Source organism: Stegodyphus dumicola, chromosome 3 (assembly GCF_044657685.1).
Source record: "Stegodyphus dumicola isolate Sdum_Otavi_A_Nest chromosome 3, ASM4465768v1".
In the NCBI taxonomy this organism is placed as follows: domain Eukaryota; kingdom Metazoa; phylum Arthropoda; class Arachnida; order Araneae; family Eresidae; genus Stegodyphus; species Stegodyphus dumicola.
In genome coordinates, this window is record NC_140770.1 from 12,487,198 (window position 1) to 12,505,630 (window position 18,433).

The window sequence follows — 18,433 nt, forward strand, 5'->3', positions numbered from 1 at the left end:
TTTTAAACGGTTTGGCTTATTTCTGAGGGAGTTATCGCTATTTTTGTGATTTTTCCTTAATTTATAATAACCAATGTATTTTCCAATGTGCAACATGAAAACACAACCAATGTCTCTCGACGAAGGCATCCCTCCTCTTAGACAGATATCCCTCGCATGCTTTCCCGTAATCAAATAAGCGAAACAGAACAAAACCAATCACGCTAAAGGTAAATTAAGAATATGAAACCAGCCTCATGAAACTAGAGATCCAGCGAGCCAGGCTGGAAATGTCCATGATAAGGTAAGGCTCAGCTATTAGTCTGGGTTGTTTACTTTTGGTAATGCTCGGGATCTTTTACGCTTGTACCAAGCATCTGCAATGCATTATAAGTATACCTGTTGGGCGATGACTTATATTCCTTCCTATTATTTTTCTTCCATCAAGATTGAAACGAATTGTGCCAGTAGGATAATTATTCCTGCTACACATCTTGGTCAGCTACTAGCATTGGACTTGCTGCCCACTTGAAATGCTGTTATGACGGTCAAAGGAGCAGGAACTCGTTATTTATCAGGTATTCCTTATTCAATTTGTGCTACAATGCAAAGCAAATGAAATTAGCATAAATAGCAAGTTCCCCGCAAAGTGAGTTAAGGGTTACCAGAAAATGTCAAGCAAGATTGCCAGCTTTGGCGTGAAATCGCCCACTTGGCGACAAAATTGGTTATATGCCATAGATGAAGCAAGAACCTTCTAGAACGAATTCTTACCGCTTTGCCCCAGAACTTTCTCGAAGGCAGGTCAAAAGCAATATAAACCTTGTCTGTACGCGGAGTAGTAATGCATCGTGAGCTTCATTGTGAAGAGTATATCGTGAGACAGTTATTTTGAGTATAGATTCATAGTCAGCTGAGTTTACTAGTAGCGTCTTCAGCTCCGAGAGCGATTGACCGAGTCGGGAGCTGTATTTTAGTGCTCTGTCCTGAAGCTGTCTTCACAGTTATAGCCTGATAGCCTGAAGGCTGTGCTGCTGATTGTTTCAGCGTATTTGTCGTAGTTTTTCGACGAATGTAATTCGTCTTTGGAACTACTCCGTAATGTGTTTTGATTGTTCATCAAACGTTGTCGTCAATCAATCCAAATCCACGAACCCGTAGAACGCAAGCTGCCCTCTTGAAATAATGTTTTGAAGGTCAAAGGTGCAGAAACTTGTTACTTATGATGTATTCCTTATTTAGTTTATACTTCATTGCATAGTAAATGAAAATAGCATAATAACATTCATTCATATCTTATTAAAAGCTGAATTAAACACGTTGTCTTGAAAAAATATGTTATTATCAAGCGAGCCTTGTGTAACATCATAATTCTTATGTTTTTCTTTCGCATCCATTACGTTTCCTCTCTTTTCATTACTTTTCTTGCATTCATTATACTAAAATAATTCATTCAGACTTAGCGTACTTAAGTGGAAAACAAAAGCACCATACCTTTTACTGTAAATGGCTAAAATGGTGAGAAAGGTGATAGCAGTGATCAGCACGAGTAGAGCAATGAGTATCAGTATGAATACGATAGGTTCCATGCCGAAAATTTTAGGTTTCTTCCGGTGCACCACTTGAACGAATGTCGATGCTGTTAATTAATTAGATGAATTAATTAGTACATTTAAGTTCTAGTCATAATAGTGTAAAAAGTATTTAAAAGAAAGGAAATAAATTATTTTATATTTTGGCAATATTATAAACAATGCAATAAACAGACCAAGAAAATGGCAATCTGAGACTTTTAGATCACATCTCGTCCCTGAAGAAGGATTTATCTTAAAAAAATTGTTTCGAAATTTATATACATATATATATATATATATATGTATGTATAATAAATTTGTATATATATGTATAATAAATTTGTATATATATATGTATATATGTAATTTTTAGGGCTTCAAAACACTTTTCCTTTGACAAGTTTTAGGGCTCCAAACACTTTTCTATTGACAAGTTCTGTTTGAAGCACTAAACTAGGGAGATTAATTTTTTTTTTTATTTTTTTATTGTTTTGGTTTTAATACGTACAAATTTCCAGTTTTTTTTATACTTTACTTCACTTTGAAGTGAACATTGATTACCATTCTGTAAGTTTCTTTAATTTGCATTTTACCAGTTTATGTTGTAACACGGGAAAATAGGAATAACCTTCAAATATTTAAAATACGGCATTTTCTTTTTCGTTCAGATTTTTGATTTATATATACATATATATATATATAATTAATTTTAGTCATGTTATGTGTAAAATTATAGTATCTCTTGCGTAATGTAATATGAAGGGCCTCGAAAAAGGCGAAGCTGTATCGGAAAAATAAGATCTCAAGGGCAAGTCTATTTAACATTGAGGGTAAGCAAGTCTATTTAACATCTCGTTAAATTGTATCGCCAGATTTCGGTAATAAATTTTTGTCGCCAAATCTGGCGATAAATTGCAAAACGTCGATAAACTTGGCGACCATTTGGCCATACTTTGTCCGGTCCCTGTATAAATGTAATTAAATCCCTACATTTAATTGATGCTTATATTTGCTGCATATATTTAATTGGTCCCTATGTACTGCAATTGATCCCTTTATTCAACTGTAACCGTATCAAACCATTTCATGTAACTGTAATCTTGTATGTCGTTTCGACAAAAGGAAAGTACTGAAAATTTCTCGGCTGTCAGGGAAAAACCATGTAAAGTCGAAGAGAACGTCAGTACTGAGTTTAGAGTTAGATCTCCGTGCGAGCTTCGCTCTTAATATGAGGTTTGTGTTAAACGCTCTTCGTAGTTTGAAGCGTAACTACTCATTGTGCTCTGTGATATTGAGAAGACTGTACGATTACTTTTCCGGAAAGTTCTAGAACGGTAAACTGTTTCTTTTAAGAAATTAAATTTTATCTAACTATCATCGGTTCTGTATGCATTCAACCCACTAGGAATCATGACGGAATACGGAATATTAAATTATACGCATTTTTTTTCATTTCATTTAAATTTATTGGATTGAATTAAATCTATTTCGTCGATAGCGTATAAACCACAATAGAATAAATGCCCTCTTTAAAATTCACTATATTCGTTTACCATAGCGACACTCTGGCCCTGTTATATTTAGTTCCTATTATAACTCCGATGCACAAAATTTATATCATTTGAAGAATTATCTAATCGTTTCCAAATGTTCTGTTCAAATACTATAATAAATCTAGAACGATGTATAAAAGAAATTAAGTAAGCTAAACTAAAAAGAAAGTTTTTCACAGACGGTTCAGTATTTCTCATTCAATTAATTCAATTCTCACTTCGCGAAAAGGCTCAAAATATGTATATTAAAAATTATGAAGTACAAATCTTAAATACTTATTTCATCGAAAAAATCCCAGAAAGGATTAAGCAATAACAATGAACAAATTAATTCGCAATAACAAATGAAGGCGTTATCTTTGTTGTTTGAAAGTTTAGTCTCTCTAGATTGACAACAAATCTACTATTCTGCTGTTTCAAATGTAAACAAATATTTCCGCCATGTTATTTAAAAATTAGGCTTAACCGCACTTAAACAGCTTTTAAATTCTTGATAATTCTATAAATATTGCTTGCAGATTTCCTAAAGGTATAAGAACCTTAACCGGAAGATAAGAATAATATTAATTCAATCATTTTTAAAGCAAAAAGTGCACAATTTACAAACATATAAGAGAAAAGAAACTGAATCACTGAGCCGGATAACAGAGAGTGTATATATATATAAATATATTTATATACGTTTGGTGCGGCCGATTACAACCAAAATACGAGGTGCACATCTACATGTTATAGCAGTCCTATATACAAAATTTCAACGTTTGGAAGCTACTCGTTTTTGAGTTATGCGAGATACATATATACATACCTACGTACAGACACCACGAAAAATTCTCTTCAGAATTCATTTTAAAGCAGTTTTATAACGTTTTTGGTGGAAAAGAGGCTTTTTTTCTGTCCTTACGTACAAATGTTAGGCAAAAACATTGTTAAATTGCATTCGATAGCGGTCAAAATTGATATTTTCGTTGAAATATGCTGCCTGAAACTTTTCTCGATTATAATACTCGCTTTTTACTTCGTACAAAAAAGTAAAAAAAAAAAAAAAAAAAAAAGAGGTATGCTTTAAAATTACAAATACCATGAAAAGTAAATAGCAGATGTATCTGTACCTCTACCAATACATCTTCTATTCAGTTACTGCAAATGCTCATATAAAATTTCCGTTACAAAAAATTAACTTTCTGAAAGAGCATATAGGTAACGAAATTTCAAGTACATCTTTTGATCATTAAAATTCTAATAATAAAAAATTTATATGCGAATTTGTTTCCCTACCAGCAGTTTCTTCTTTGGGCTCTGATAAAACTGATTTCAGCTCCTGTAGACAGAGAAATAAAATTGGAAATTAGAAAACTTCAACATACATTCATGAGAGAAAGTTTTATTATTCAGTAAATAAAGGAAAAATAAGACCTTTTGTTATCAATTGAGCTTTGCTATTAAATAAAATTAAAAATAAAAATAAAAAAATAATTTTCAGAACTCCAGTGTTTGTTTCTGTACTTCCTGTTTAACGTAGTGTGAAATAAATTGAAATATATTAATTATTAAAATATATATTACATTTAGAAACAGTTTCAACAAAATTAAAAAAAGAAAAAAGGAGAGAAAATTATTAGACCAACATAAATACCGTATATACCCGCGTATAAGTCGGTACCGCGTATAAGTCGACCCCCCCCCACTTCCACATAAAAAATTCGTAGAAAATAAGAAACCCGCGTATAAGTCGACCCCCCACTTCCGAAATCCTTCAACGTCCGATTCATGGTCAGATTCGCCAAACATTTCATAGAACTCTTCTGCCGTCATTGGCTCGTCATTATACATATTTTCAGTCTCGAACTCTGTATTGTTACAATCACTACTACAGCCTTCGTCGTCATTTTCACTTTCAAAAACAGTATCATCTTCCGTGCCGTCTAGTTCGTTGCTAATACAACATTTTTTAAATGATTTTATAACCATTTCAGAGGGTATTTCGTTCCAGGCATCTTTAACCCACTGAGCAATTTTTTTAAATTTTGACGTGTACGCCTGTTAACAAAAGTATTTCATGAATGAACAATAACTATTATAAAGACTTATATGTACGTAAAAACTATCTGCATTTCTCTTTTCTTGGCGTGTTGGCGAAACATTTTTATTGCTCGATATTGATCGGTTGTTCGGGGGTCGAAAATTCTTTGGTTTAATCGAAACTTACTCTAGTTAAAGTATGAAACTCTGTGATTAGTTCGTCACATAATTTAAGTCATGAAATTACTTCAAGTAAGTGACTTGTTTGATAAGTCGTCCAATTTGAGTGCGGGAAGAAAACAACTGCATTATATAAAGAAATTTTTGAACTCCCGATTCTTTTAATTTTTTATGGCCTCGCGTATAAGTCGACCCCCCCCCACTATGAAGTCTTTTTTTTTTTTTTTTTTTTTTTTTTTTTTTTTTTTTTTTTTTTTGGTCCAAAATATCTCGATTTATACGCGGGTATATACGGTAAATGATTATATAATGATTTTATAACCATTTCAGAGGGTATTTCGTTCCAGGCATCTTTAACCCACTGAATTTTTTAAAATTTTGACGTGTACGCCTGTTAACAAAAGTATTTCATGAATGAACAATAACTATTATAAAGACTTATATGTACGTAAAAACTATCTGCATTTCTCTTTTCTTGGCGTGTTGGCGAAACATTTTTATTGCTCGATATTGATCGGTTGTTCGGGGGTCGAAAATTCTTTGGTTTAATCGAAACTTACTCTAGTTAAAGTATGAAACTCTGTGATTAGTTCGTCACATAATTTAAGTCATGAAATTACTTCAAGTAAGTGACTTGTTTGATAAGTCGTCCAATTTGAGTGCGGGAAGAAAACAACTGCATTATATAAAGAAATTTTTGAACTCCCGATTCTTTTAATTTTTTATGGCCTCGCGTATAAGTCGACCCCCCCCCACTATGAAGTTTTTTTTTTTTTTTTTTTTTTTTTTTGTCCAAAATATCTCGATTTATACGCGGGTATATACGGTAAATAAATAAAATAAAATCTAAAGGCTTTCAGACGTTTTTCTTAACGTTTTGTGAGTTACCTTCATTTACTAAATATGATGTTCTTCGCACTTAAATTATTCAACAGCAGTATCACAAAGTAATTTACAAAACGCATAAAATTTATAATAATTAAAATCTTTATACACAGCCTCACGCGCTGGAGATAAAAATGTTATTTTTTTCCTTACAGTGTTGCCATGGCTGGCTTTGAAATCGTCGAGTTTCTTAATCAAAAACTCATAAATGCTTTACAAAATATAAAACAGATAATAAAACAAATTCGAAATTAAAAATGTGAACTTCCGAGTGCCCATGTTCGGTTGGAAAACTAGTTTTTCAAAACTGGATGGCTGTAGGTACCGTTGTTTTTACACAATGCGAGAAACATTTATGGAGATTAGTTTTTTAAAATATAGTACGTGGCAATAATATTTGGTGGCAATAGTTTGAAATGTGAATCGATTCAGTGAAAAGACGCAAAATACCGTTCATAAAAATGCATGAATGGTTACTTAAAATCTCATTATCCCCTTTAGATATTATTTTTGAGACAGGCATTATAAAACACAGAAACCAGAATTAGAAATTTTATTTTGGACATAGTTTGGGGTATAAGAAATATAGTTTACTATACAATGGTTCGTATTAGTTTGGAACGATTGTATTCTGTATAATTATTTGCATAAACCGTGAACAAAATATATAAAATTAGACTAGCAATTTTTTTCCTAATATATGATTTTTTTCCCTCTTTAAGACTTGATTGTAAACTGAAAACAATAATCGACTACTGTACTAGCAATTAATCTTCTGACGCTGGAAGATAGTAGTCATAAAAATCTATATAAGCTAATTCAATATGTCAGCAACAGAGTATGCCATATGTATGTTCAACATGTAATTTTGTATTTATGCTATGCCAGGTTCTCATCCATAAAGTTCGTACTGTATCTGAATGCTGTAATGTACATGTTTATATCTTTTATTAATGGTACCTAATTCATACTAAGGATCACGCATACCTCAATGGCATGCTTCTTGTAAACTTTAACTATCATGATAACATATATGTATGGTTGTATATATCAATATGAGTGAGAGTATGTATACTTTTATTTGTTTCGGAATATCTATGTATGTAAGTGTGTATATATCTGTATTTGAGTTTGTATTTATATGTATATACATGTATTTTGATTTTACTCTTCTTCAAGTGCCTTGTATGCACATGTATATATTTCTTTTTACATTGTTGTACTCTTCTTCAAGTGCCTTGTATGCACATGTATATATTTCTTTGTACATTGTTGTACTCTTCTTCAAGTGCCTTGTATGCACATGTATATATTTCTTTGTACATCGTTGTACTCTTCTTCAAGTGTCTTGTATGCATATGTATATCTCTTTTTTGCCTTTTATAAATGTCCTCTGCTCAGCCGGGGTTGCCCAGGGCTGCGGCCTGGTAGCTAGTGGTGGACTCCCGCCGAGTTGGTAAACAATTCTGCATGGATATATCTATACCTGGGTCGGAAGCCAACTCAGCGGTTTACCTCCCCTAACCATTATACCGTCTAGGCTGCTCTTCGGACTTAAGTCTTTGGAACGTGTATGAAGTTTTCGTTTTTGGTAATTCTCACTCGTCTGACCTGTAGTCAGCCCAAGGCCACGAGAATCCTTGTGGTAAGGAGCGCAAGTTACGCCTGTCGTTGGCAACAGCCTTGAGCACCTTACAGGTGACAATGCGAATGAGCTCAGTTCCGCCCCCAATTTTGATGGTGAGTACCCCGGGGAATGGCAGAATCCGAGAGTCTTCCCCTAACACCAACCTCTCGAGAGGACTTTCGGCTCGCCGGAGATTCAAAGCGCCCCCATGCCGCTCGGACACTATACATTAAAAAAAAAATTCATGCCTTCTCCGGGATTCGAAGTCGGGTTCTTCGGCACAGCAGTCAGCGGCCATTATACAGGGTGGAAGGTACGCGTATGAAGTGAGTTGGAGAAAAGAATAAGTAAACATGACACTTCTTCGAAAGCTCCGTTAAAAACAACTCACTGCAGTTTCGTCTTTCGTGCAGTTTCTACCTTTTTGGAATAACCTCAAGCCACACACAACCTCTTATTTATTTTTTTTTTTTTAAATATTGTTATCGAAAGTTTTTTTGCAACATTTTAAAATTTTTATTTTCAATATTAAACAAAATACGATGTAAGTTCTTTGCTTAGTTACATTCGCCAATTAAGGTTTTTTCAAAAGTGAATTTTTTTGCAAAATAAAACGAATTGAATCAAACGATTTTTGCAAGATGTGGATGAAAGTCGCTATAACATATGAAAAATATGCAAGCGGTTACTTGCACTTGTATATTTTAAATGAATCATCTGTGACACTTAATCACAGTAGTATAATCTTATTCTTGGTAGATCTTTTTTCTGCAAAATTATTTTCTGTCTCGTAATACTTAATTTCCCCGACACAGTGATTCATATTATTCGAATTACACTATAACGATTCGCAAAACAGGAGAAGAATGTTTTTTATTCTCTAAGACCTTTCCTTCCGCAACATAATCAATACTCCATCAGCAGTATTCTAATAACTCAAGAATGGTTCGCGAAACTATTTCCTGTTTAGAATTGGTTGCCTTCCGGGAGATAATGCGTCATACCTAATTTAACAGTAATGATTCGCGAAACAGGAAGAAGCATACCATCTACCTAATCGAGAATTGGTTGTTGTAGCTTATTTTATTTGTCTGACTATGACATAAAGTCAAGTTTACGAATTTTACCATTGCCAAACGGCAATTGATGTTATAAGGTATTTCTCCTACTTTCCTAGCGTGCCTTCGTGGTGTAGTGGTTCTGCACGCTAGGCCTGTATTCAAGAATTCTGTGGTGATTCCCGGCCAATGCGTTTGCTATTTTGCATCTTGCTGCTTCCTATTAACCTAATGTCTCTACAGTGGCGCCCGAATTAAAAGGGTGTTGGATGAGGATTCTCCACACAAGGAATTTGGCGATTGGGTCCCCTAAAAAACCCCAGTCGCCGTTTGTCGACTGGTCGTCAATTTGTCAACTGGTCTGCCACTGGTCGTCAATTGCTACCTGCCAGTCGCAGGGGCGAGCCCATCGCAGTGGGCCGTTACCCAGCAAACCGGGAGGATCACCCCCCGGCTACGGATCCACACCGCTCAGAACATGCCAGACCCCGAGGCCGGCCAATAAGTGACCTTTCCCAAGGTCTTCAGAACCTCCAAGTTCATAAGTTTTATACCCCAGTGGCCGAGACTGTCTAAGTACAGATCCTAGCCAGTAGCTTCGCAGAATTCTCTACGTCGACCCCCGGGGGGGGGTGGAACTAATGTCTCTACAGAGTGGAGCCCGAACTAAAAGGGTGTTGCATGAGGATTCTCCACACCCAAGATTTGGCGATTGGATCCCCTAAAAACCCAGTCGCCTTTTAAAAAACGGGAGTATATAAGGTATTTCTTCCACTTTCCTAGCGTGCCTTCGTGGTGTAGTGGTTCTGGGCCAGTATTCCAGAGGTCCGTGGTTCGATTCCCGGCGAAGGCGTTTGCTAATGCTTCATCTTGCCTGCTTCCAAAAAAAGATACGTAATGTCTCTACAATGCGACTGTCGTTGGCTTAGGCTTTTGTTACTTTATAGTTGGCGATACAAATTTGTTAAGCTCCCTTCCAGTCTTGGTCGGATCCAAAAGGGATTTACAGGACTTTCGGAACGATAGCATTTCAAATGCCAACAAAGACATTATACAAAGTGCGTCTGAACAATAGGGCAAAACCTTAGGGTATAATAGAAGCAATACGAGCAATATTCATCATAGGATATATGGTCTATATATTCATCATAGGATATATGGTCGGAAAGCAAGTGGTGGGCAGTTACAGGGTAGGTTTTTTACTGTCACATTTAAGGAATTAACACAAGAATGAGAGAAGATTTAATTGACAGAAATTTAATTACAGAAAAAAATTTAATTGACAGAACGTGCTCATAGAAATTACTCAAAAGACCTTTCCCCAGCTGTAAACCAGGCTTCACACCTGCGGGATAGGAATTGACGCACGTTTGCGAAGACACCAGCCATTTTCCAAATATCGCCAACAACAACAGCGATTCTGGCGACTAGATCCATATTGATTTCAATAGGGCACTCGTAGATTAGGCTTTTTATATGGCCCCACAGGAAAAAGTCCAAATACGAGAGATTCGTAAATCTTGGTGGCGAACCTATGGGACCACCTCAATCAATACATCTCCCAGGAAATTTAGTGGTTCGTATTATATGGTATTTCTCCCACCTTCCTTAGCATGCCTTCGTGGTGCAATGGTCAGCATGCTCGGCGTTCATGTCTCCTGCCTCCAAACAACCTAATGGCTGTAAAGTATAACCAGCAAGCCTTTCTCGGCAATCTATGGTAGAAAATGCCGTTGGGTGAGAAGAAACCTTTTTATACCCTTTATTTACAATACCACCTAGGGGCTCGCCATTTCAGTTCCGACCATACATTCTGTGACTAATATTGCTCGAACCTTCTATCGCCCCCTGAAGTTTTGCCCTCTTGTTCAGATTCACCCTGTTAGGTTATAAACACCTATTTCTTCTCTGGAATTTGAACCCAATCGGAAGGCTACAGCAACCTGCTCCATATCATTTGGACGAGACAGTTACTGAGTTAGTGTAAGGTATGCCATTTACTAATGTGTAAGTCATTGTCCGTTGCGTGGATTACTTTTTTCAAATGATGCCCCCTCTGCACAACATATTCATCTAGGCGGCGTTGAAAGCTTGCCATAACTTGGTGCAACGTATTCCTTGGGACATTGCCGACGGCAGTTCGTATGCGATCCTTCAACTCAGGAATGGTGGCACAAAACGTGTTCGGAAATCTTCTTACTTCAGGTGCCTCCAAAGTCTGCCCATGAAAGATCAGGTGAGCGAGGCGGCCAAGAAATGTCACCAAAACGGAAAATTACTCTACCTGGAAATGTCTGTCGCAATGGTCCATCCACCTGGAACTTTCCCATGACTTCCCAAGTTGCAATGTTGCCGAAATAGACGCTGGGTAGCAATAACATTCTTGAAATAACTTTCAACAGCAAAGGCACGATGCTGTGCACTCCACCGATCCACATCACTGTCACACTCGAAATGGCAGCTCATCAGTACACGATTGCGGCCCGAGCTGGCGCGCATTCATGCAGTACGTCACTGTATTACGCAAGTAAAATTACGCTAAGAACGCTGCCGGACCCTATACTAGCTTAGTTAATTCAGTGTACGGCTGTAACTTGAAGGAGTATATATTATAATACGAACCACCAAATTTCCAGGGAGATGTATTGATCGAGGTGGTCCCATAGATTGGCCACCAAGATTACGAATCTCTCGTATTTGGACTTCTCCTGTGGGGCTATATAAAAAGCCTAATCTACGAGTGTCCCATTGAAACCAATATTGATCTAGTCGCCAGAATCGCTGTCGTTGTTGGCGATATTTGGAAAATGGCTGGTGTCTTCGCAAATGTACGCCAATCTTTGGGTACCATAAGACATTTTGAAGTTTCCACGTGAATTAAATTACCTAATATTGGTTTTATGATAAACACATGAAAGCCACTGTTATCTTACCTGGTCTTTAACCACCAGTGTCCGAATTCTAATTTTGTACTCATGTCCGGGATTCAAGTGGACATTTTTGTAGCCTCCCCATACTTTCCTGTCCCCAACAACGAAGGAATGCTCTCCGGTGCTGGACACATTCTGTGGATCCAACTCAGCCGCGATGTAATATGGAAGCTTTTGCTTCACCACTGCTGTGTCGAAATCACTCAGTAAGTCTTCATCGATAGGTTCTGAGTTTCGAGCATCTTCTACGATGACTTGATATTTACTTTAAAAAAAGAGAAATACAAAACAAACATTTTCAAAAGGTTCACACATTAGTTTTTTCTTACAGTTCTTTATACAAAGAATATTTGTTTTAGAATAAGCTAATTTAAATAAAATAATTTCACTTAGTTATTCATTACTGGAAATTAATACAGAAACTGAATTCTAAATAAAATTCCCAGTGTTAATAGTATAAAGAAGTTATAAACAGGACTGAATGCAACAAAATAAGAACATGGCCTCCAGATGGAGAGTTGTTGCACGCGAAAAATACATTCATGATCAATTTAGTTTTATTATCGCCGTTTTGGCCGTGTTTGGAATTAGAGGTTTCTTCGCAGAAATATTTCCAGAAGATCAAAACTATTTAATGAGATAAATGTCCTGTACCTTATTCATGTAGTTTAAAGGGTATGCTGTACTTCGTAAAGGAAGGGAAGACACTGGGCTTAACCAAAGAACGCCTATGTAAAGAAGGAAAGGCTCCATAGACGTAATGTAAACCAGTTTGTCTTCTACTCCGCTAGAAAGAAGAGGGAAAATTCGCCAAGAGATTTGGCGACGGAACCTGTTGGCGAACCTGTTAACAAAATTTTACTTGTGTCTGCCTAATTAGACAAACACAAGTAAAATTTTGTGAAGATAGCATTCATCGTTTTAATTCTGTGAGCACACTGATAGGGCTTCGAAAAGAGTGCTGAAACGAGCATTTTTGTCGATGATCTGACCGATGCGATGCGGAGAAACAAAGAATACAGACTCTCAGTTGTCCTAGATGATCGGTGAGCCCGGTCTGGGCACACCTAGGGTTCACCTTTTGAGTTAAGCAAGATTTCAAGGTTAAAAATTTAAAACGAATATAGAATAAGGAGATTTGCATAGAAATTTCTTTTAACAGCAAACAAATAACACAGAAATTTCTTTTCAAACAATTCCTTTTATACCCTAAAAAAAATCTGGAAGATTTCTTTAAAAGATGAGGGTCTTAAAAAACTAAACATGGCTAAAATATATGGACTGGTTTGTGTTGAGCTGCCATCTACTATCAATAAAGAAGGTTCAGAGTAACCTACAGTAACCTATAAATCCTTTTTCATTCAAATTTTCTGTGCGTACAGAAGGAAATTTTTAGGTGTGTCCAGACCGGACACACTGTGCCGCAAAGGGTTAACAGAAGCTTCGAAGGACTGGGATTCAAAACTTAATATAAACAAAACTAATGCAGTTTTTTTCCTTTTTTTTTCCGCAATGAAACCTCAGTTAAAACGAAAGGGCCAAAGATTAAACTTGGAGAAAGAAATAAAATATTTAGCTCTTATTAATTGACAGCCATTCCAATTTTATCCCACATATTAAGAAAATTCATAGCAAGACTGAGAGAATTTGGACAAACCAGAGGAGGAAAGTTTCGAGAAACGTGTTGCTGATTAGATGTGCTACATTTGGTTCTGCATATGAAACTGTCTTCATTCCAACAATTCTGTACAACATAGATGCCTGGAATTGCCACTCGGCGGAGCCTGTACATCATAGTATGAAACTGGATACTGTATAGAGATCTGAAGTCACTGGCTACTAATGTTTGAGAACGGCCTCCACGTAGGAACTGGCCGGTGTGATCACTCTCTGCCATGCATACTCTGTCATGCATACTTGGCCATGCATACAGGCCGTTGTGATCCTTTTCTCAGAACAATATCCAATTTATAACTACAAACGTTTATTGAGTGCAGGTAGAATAACCTGTAGTATCTTTCTCTTCTAGCTAGATATTTTAGCTAGAAAGTTACGATCTTACTAAGGCCGCTATCACACATTCGTTTGTTTCGGAAGAACGACTGTTTGGAACAAATTTTCTGCTTTGTCACAACAGACAGTCACCCCAGATCGCTTTGGGATTAACACAGGGAAAACTGGTTCTCTATTACAAACAAGCTGATAGCATTCGAAGTTGACAGCTGATTGGTTGAAAACGAACAACTTGCAATTTTTTTTCGAAATGAAGGAAAAAAAAATCGCGCATCTTTTTTTCAATAGTAAATCAGGCAGAAAAATTGTCCGAAACAGTTGTTCGTGCGAAGCAAATGCGTGTCTGATATGGGCTTAAGCCAAGCGACTTCTCGTACAGACGTAAAGAAATAGCACAAAAGGAAAGGGTTTAAATTGCCCTTTTTATTTGATTAAATTCTTTAACAAAAGTCCACGTAAATGGTGCTCACAATAACACCGACTACTTACCGTGGGCCCAAATTAACAATATCTTAAATGATAAAAAGGTAGTGCTAGAGTACTTAAAACTAACAGGTTGACTCAGCAACCTACACCGTCGATAGACTTTAAATAAACGACCGGAAAACGTATCAGCAACTCAGACTAACGACAGGAAGTGGCAACGTGCGCTATGCTAGTGAAATTACGTTCTGACTAACTTTCTCTTTTCGCCCCTTTAAATGCACTTCTTCACTTAGTTTGCTACCTGGCGAAGAAATGGGAGGGGAAATTGAGGAGTTCAAAAAAGATAACAAAAATTAGAATAATTGATTATTCGATATCGCCTTTGGCTTTTTCTGTTATGAAACTGAGAGAGAAACGCAAGTTAAATAAATATAATTCGGTATTTCAAACGATGTCCACTGTTACTTATTTTGCTTTAAAATGGATAAAAATGATTCTTAAAAGTCGGGAGTACAATCAGTATATAAGGTACTTCTCCCGGCCTTCTTAGCATGCCTTCGAGCCACTCGGGGCGTATTGGACAGATCTGAGGTTCGAGTCTCGGCGAAGGCATTGCTCATTTCTCACTTCTTCTGCTTCAAAAATACCTAATAAACCCATAGCAGCGCTCGAACTAAAAAAGGTGATTGATGATGATTCTTCACCACCAGGATTTAGCGATTGGGTCCCCAATTCCCCAGTCGCCCTTTAAAAGGGGAGTATATAAAACGTATTTCTCCCGACTTTACAGCATGCCTTCGTGGTGCAGTGGTCAGCACACTCGGCGCTTATGCCAGAGGTCCGAGGCTCGAGTCCCGGCGAGACTATTGCTCAGTTTTTATCTCTCCTGCTTGAAAAACGAACCTAATGTCTCTACAAATATATAAACCAACAGTTTATCAACTTTACATATACTCCCCTGCCCGTACCACGCAAAAGAATTGATATTAGATATAAATTAATTTTATTTTGAACTCCTAGAGGGGGATATACTTTATCTGAACTGAAAGCACATGCTGGTTTTACTGGAAATGAGATGGCGGACCAATGGTCAAAGAGGCAATAAAATCATTGATCTGCAGGGCCAAAGAATCTTATGAATAATTGTACCTATGAATTATGGAAAGAAAAATGGGAAATATTAAACATAATAACTGTATGACATTTGTTACAATTAAAAAAGGACAAGCAGAGCTTTAAATCAGATTTTAACGGCTTACGGCCATTTTTCTAGGTTATTTTAGGGCATGGCACGTTTTTCACGTTCCCCCCTTGTTTTTTAAACTTAATAACTCTACTAATTATAACCACTTTGTAGATATGCACCTATACTATTTTAAAGCTCCTTGTTTACATCCAAGAGTAGATAAGCTGGCAATTTTACTTTTTATCTTTCATAAGAAAACGAAATGCGTGTTTTCTAGACGCTTTATTAGAAGGGAAAATATTTTCCCAAACTACCAACTGTTATATCAGTGTTATAATAACATATCAGTTTAAATAAAGTCCTGATTAATTGGGTAATACCAGTGACAACTTTCACTATTAAATAAAATTCCACTTAGCTCAGGGACATTTAAAGACGCAGGAAGAACAAAAAATATTATAATTAACAAAAACTGCTATTAACAATTCACCTGTTTAAACAATTTAATCTAGAGAATAAATTAATTTGGTTATATAAAATAAATCAATAATAAAAAAAGGAATTATGTTATAAATAACCATGATAACATCTTCTTTCACTACGGATATATCACGCACTTTTCCCACCTTTTATGTATTTTCCATCGACAGTTTTGTTTTACGCCAGTGGTTTGCGTTAGTAATATTTCTGTAGCTTCAGAAAACAAGCTTAATATATTTTGGACACAGATTCCATAAATTGCCCTTTTAAAGAGTTTATTGCACGAACTTTGTTTAATTCATCATTTTAAGGATATTTTAGATTTCTGAAATAACCTAGTTAACAAAATTATTTTGGGTTCTAAAATATTGCATTATTAAGTATCTGGTACTGCAACATCACTTAAACTAGCGTTATAATTAAGCCTTACTAACCGAAATTAGTAGTAAAAATATGCACTATTATAAAATAAATTTCCAATACATTTTTATATTTAAATGCAGTATGTATTTACGAGAATCGGAAATACTAAGTTCTTATTTACAGGCACCTGCTTGAAATGTGTACTTACTAGACGGAAGTACTTCCTGTCGTCGAGAAAAGTATAGGTATAGTATCGTTCGTAGCTTCAACTTCCACTGCTCTCACAGATGGGGAAACGTGGTCACCTATAATGAAAAAAAAGGGATGTATAGGGACTTTTCATCATTACTGCGAAATGCCCAGCCGCCAAATTTATCTTGAATCCATTTTAAATTAGTTTTATAATTCTTTTGGGATAAAAGAGTCCTTTATTCTGTGCTTACGTACAGATGCCGCGCAAAAACATCGTTAAATTCCATACGATAGCTGTCAAAATGGATATCTTCCTTGAAATATAGTACCCGGAATTTTTCGTGATTACAATACTTCCTTTACTTCGTACAAGGAAGTAAAAATGGGTGCTAGTTTTAAATCGACCAGCTACCACTTTTGATGAGCACTATTATGGGCGGAATTAAAGATAATATTATCTACTAAGTGGGCGATAATGATGTTAATAGTTAAGTAAAGGACGATGTCATAGACGCCCACAACAGAGAACAACTTTCAAGAATTCCTAATAAATTTCGAGTGGAATTCCAATATTGAGCCCACCGATCAGCGGCCGAGCGGTAAAAACCGCTGATCACTGGTAGTTCGGTCCGGGGTTCGAGTCCAGGCAACAGTGGAGTAGCGATCATAACTGGCGCCCGAGGCAAAGTGCCTTTTTGGTTCCCCTCACACACTGAAAAAAACACAGTGATATGATGAAAATCTTGTTTGGAGACCATTTGGAGCCCCTCTGCGAGTGGCGCCTGTATCATCACACACCCCCTTGAACCCCCCTCACTACGCCACTGCCAGGCAAAACGTTCTGGCAGAATGGGTGTTTTCGTGGTTTTCCCCATGTGCAAAGTGGATGCGAGCCAGTTTTCCTTAAAAAGACCTCCATGGGGTATCCCTTCCTTTCCATGTAGCGCACGTAATAAGTAAAAAAAAAAAAAAAAAACTGAAATGTTTCAGATTTTAAATTACGTCCAAAGGGGCGTTTTTAACATTTTGTGTGTTACCTTTCTTTATTAAACATCATGTTCCTCGCACTTAAACCATAAGATCCAGTGCAACAGCAATATCGCAAAATAGTTTTAAAAGGAGCCTATCTTTAGAATTTCCGATACAGAGACTCACGCGCTGGAGATAAAAATGTTTTTTCTGCACAACGTTGCCATTGCTCGCTTTAAAATCCTTGAGTTTGTTAATCAAAAATTCGTCAAAGTTTTAAAAAATAGGAAATCGATCATAAAACAAATTTCAAATTTCAAATTCGGTCTTCCACATGCTCATATTCGTTGGAGGATTACGTTATTCAAAATTCGATGACTCTATGTACCGTTGTTTTATCACAATACGAGAAATATACATACATTTATGCAGATTTTTCATTATTTAATTTCTTCAAATATAATGCAGGACTCTAACATTTTGTGGCAACAGTTTGAAAAGTGAACCGACATTTATCCGTCCGACGCAAAATGCCAAAACGAAACTAATAGTCCTTCGGGATTCAAATCCCTTTGGACTAAAAAAAAAATAACAGTATTGAGAAATTTTATGTTAGAATTAAATAAAATAAAAAAAAATGTAAACCTAATTGTAACTATAGTTCCTTCTTACAATTATGCAAATTTGTTATTATTAACGAAGCTCCTGAATTATTATTCTCCAAAAAATATTTGAAAGAAGTCTAGTAATAATATGTCATCAGTGTTATGAGATTTAGTTTTACCTAAAATCACAGTCCAAGTCTTTATTTCTGCAGGTCGACCATAACCTGCAGATGTCTTGGCTTGAACAGTTATGTTATATTCCGTGCTGGGATGTAGATCCTGAAGAGAGATATCTGTTACATCTCCTCCAACTTCTTTTTCCAAAGATATGAAGGGCGTTGCATTGAATACAGGATCCAGAGTTGAAAGGGGACGGTAAATAACCTGCGAA

The 18,433-nt window shown here is 36.3% G+C and overlaps 1 protein-coding gene across 1 annotated transcript in view; it reads right to left on the reverse strand.

The window, feature by feature from the left end:
- LOC118201809 (receptor-type tyrosine-protein phosphatase mu-like) overlaps positions 1 to 18,433 on the reverse strand; it is a 213,955-nt gene that overhangs the window by 89,419 nt on the left and 106,103 nt on the right. Inside the window, exons 25-29 of the mRNA XM_085812574.1 lie at positions 18,222 to 18,426; positions 16,485 to 16,581; positions 11,812 to 12,073; positions 4,385 to 4,427; positions 1,474 to 1,618 (exon numbers count right to left, since the gene is read on the reverse strand). Coding sequence (XP_085668700.1) covers positions 1,474 to 1,618; positions 4,385 to 4,427; positions 11,812 to 12,073; positions 16,485 to 16,581; positions 18,222 to 18,426 — 752 coding nt within the window. The remainder of the gene's footprint in view (positions 1 to 1,473; positions 1,619 to 4,384; positions 4,428 to 11,811; positions 12,074 to 16,484; positions 16,582 to 18,221; positions 18,427 to 18,433) is intronic.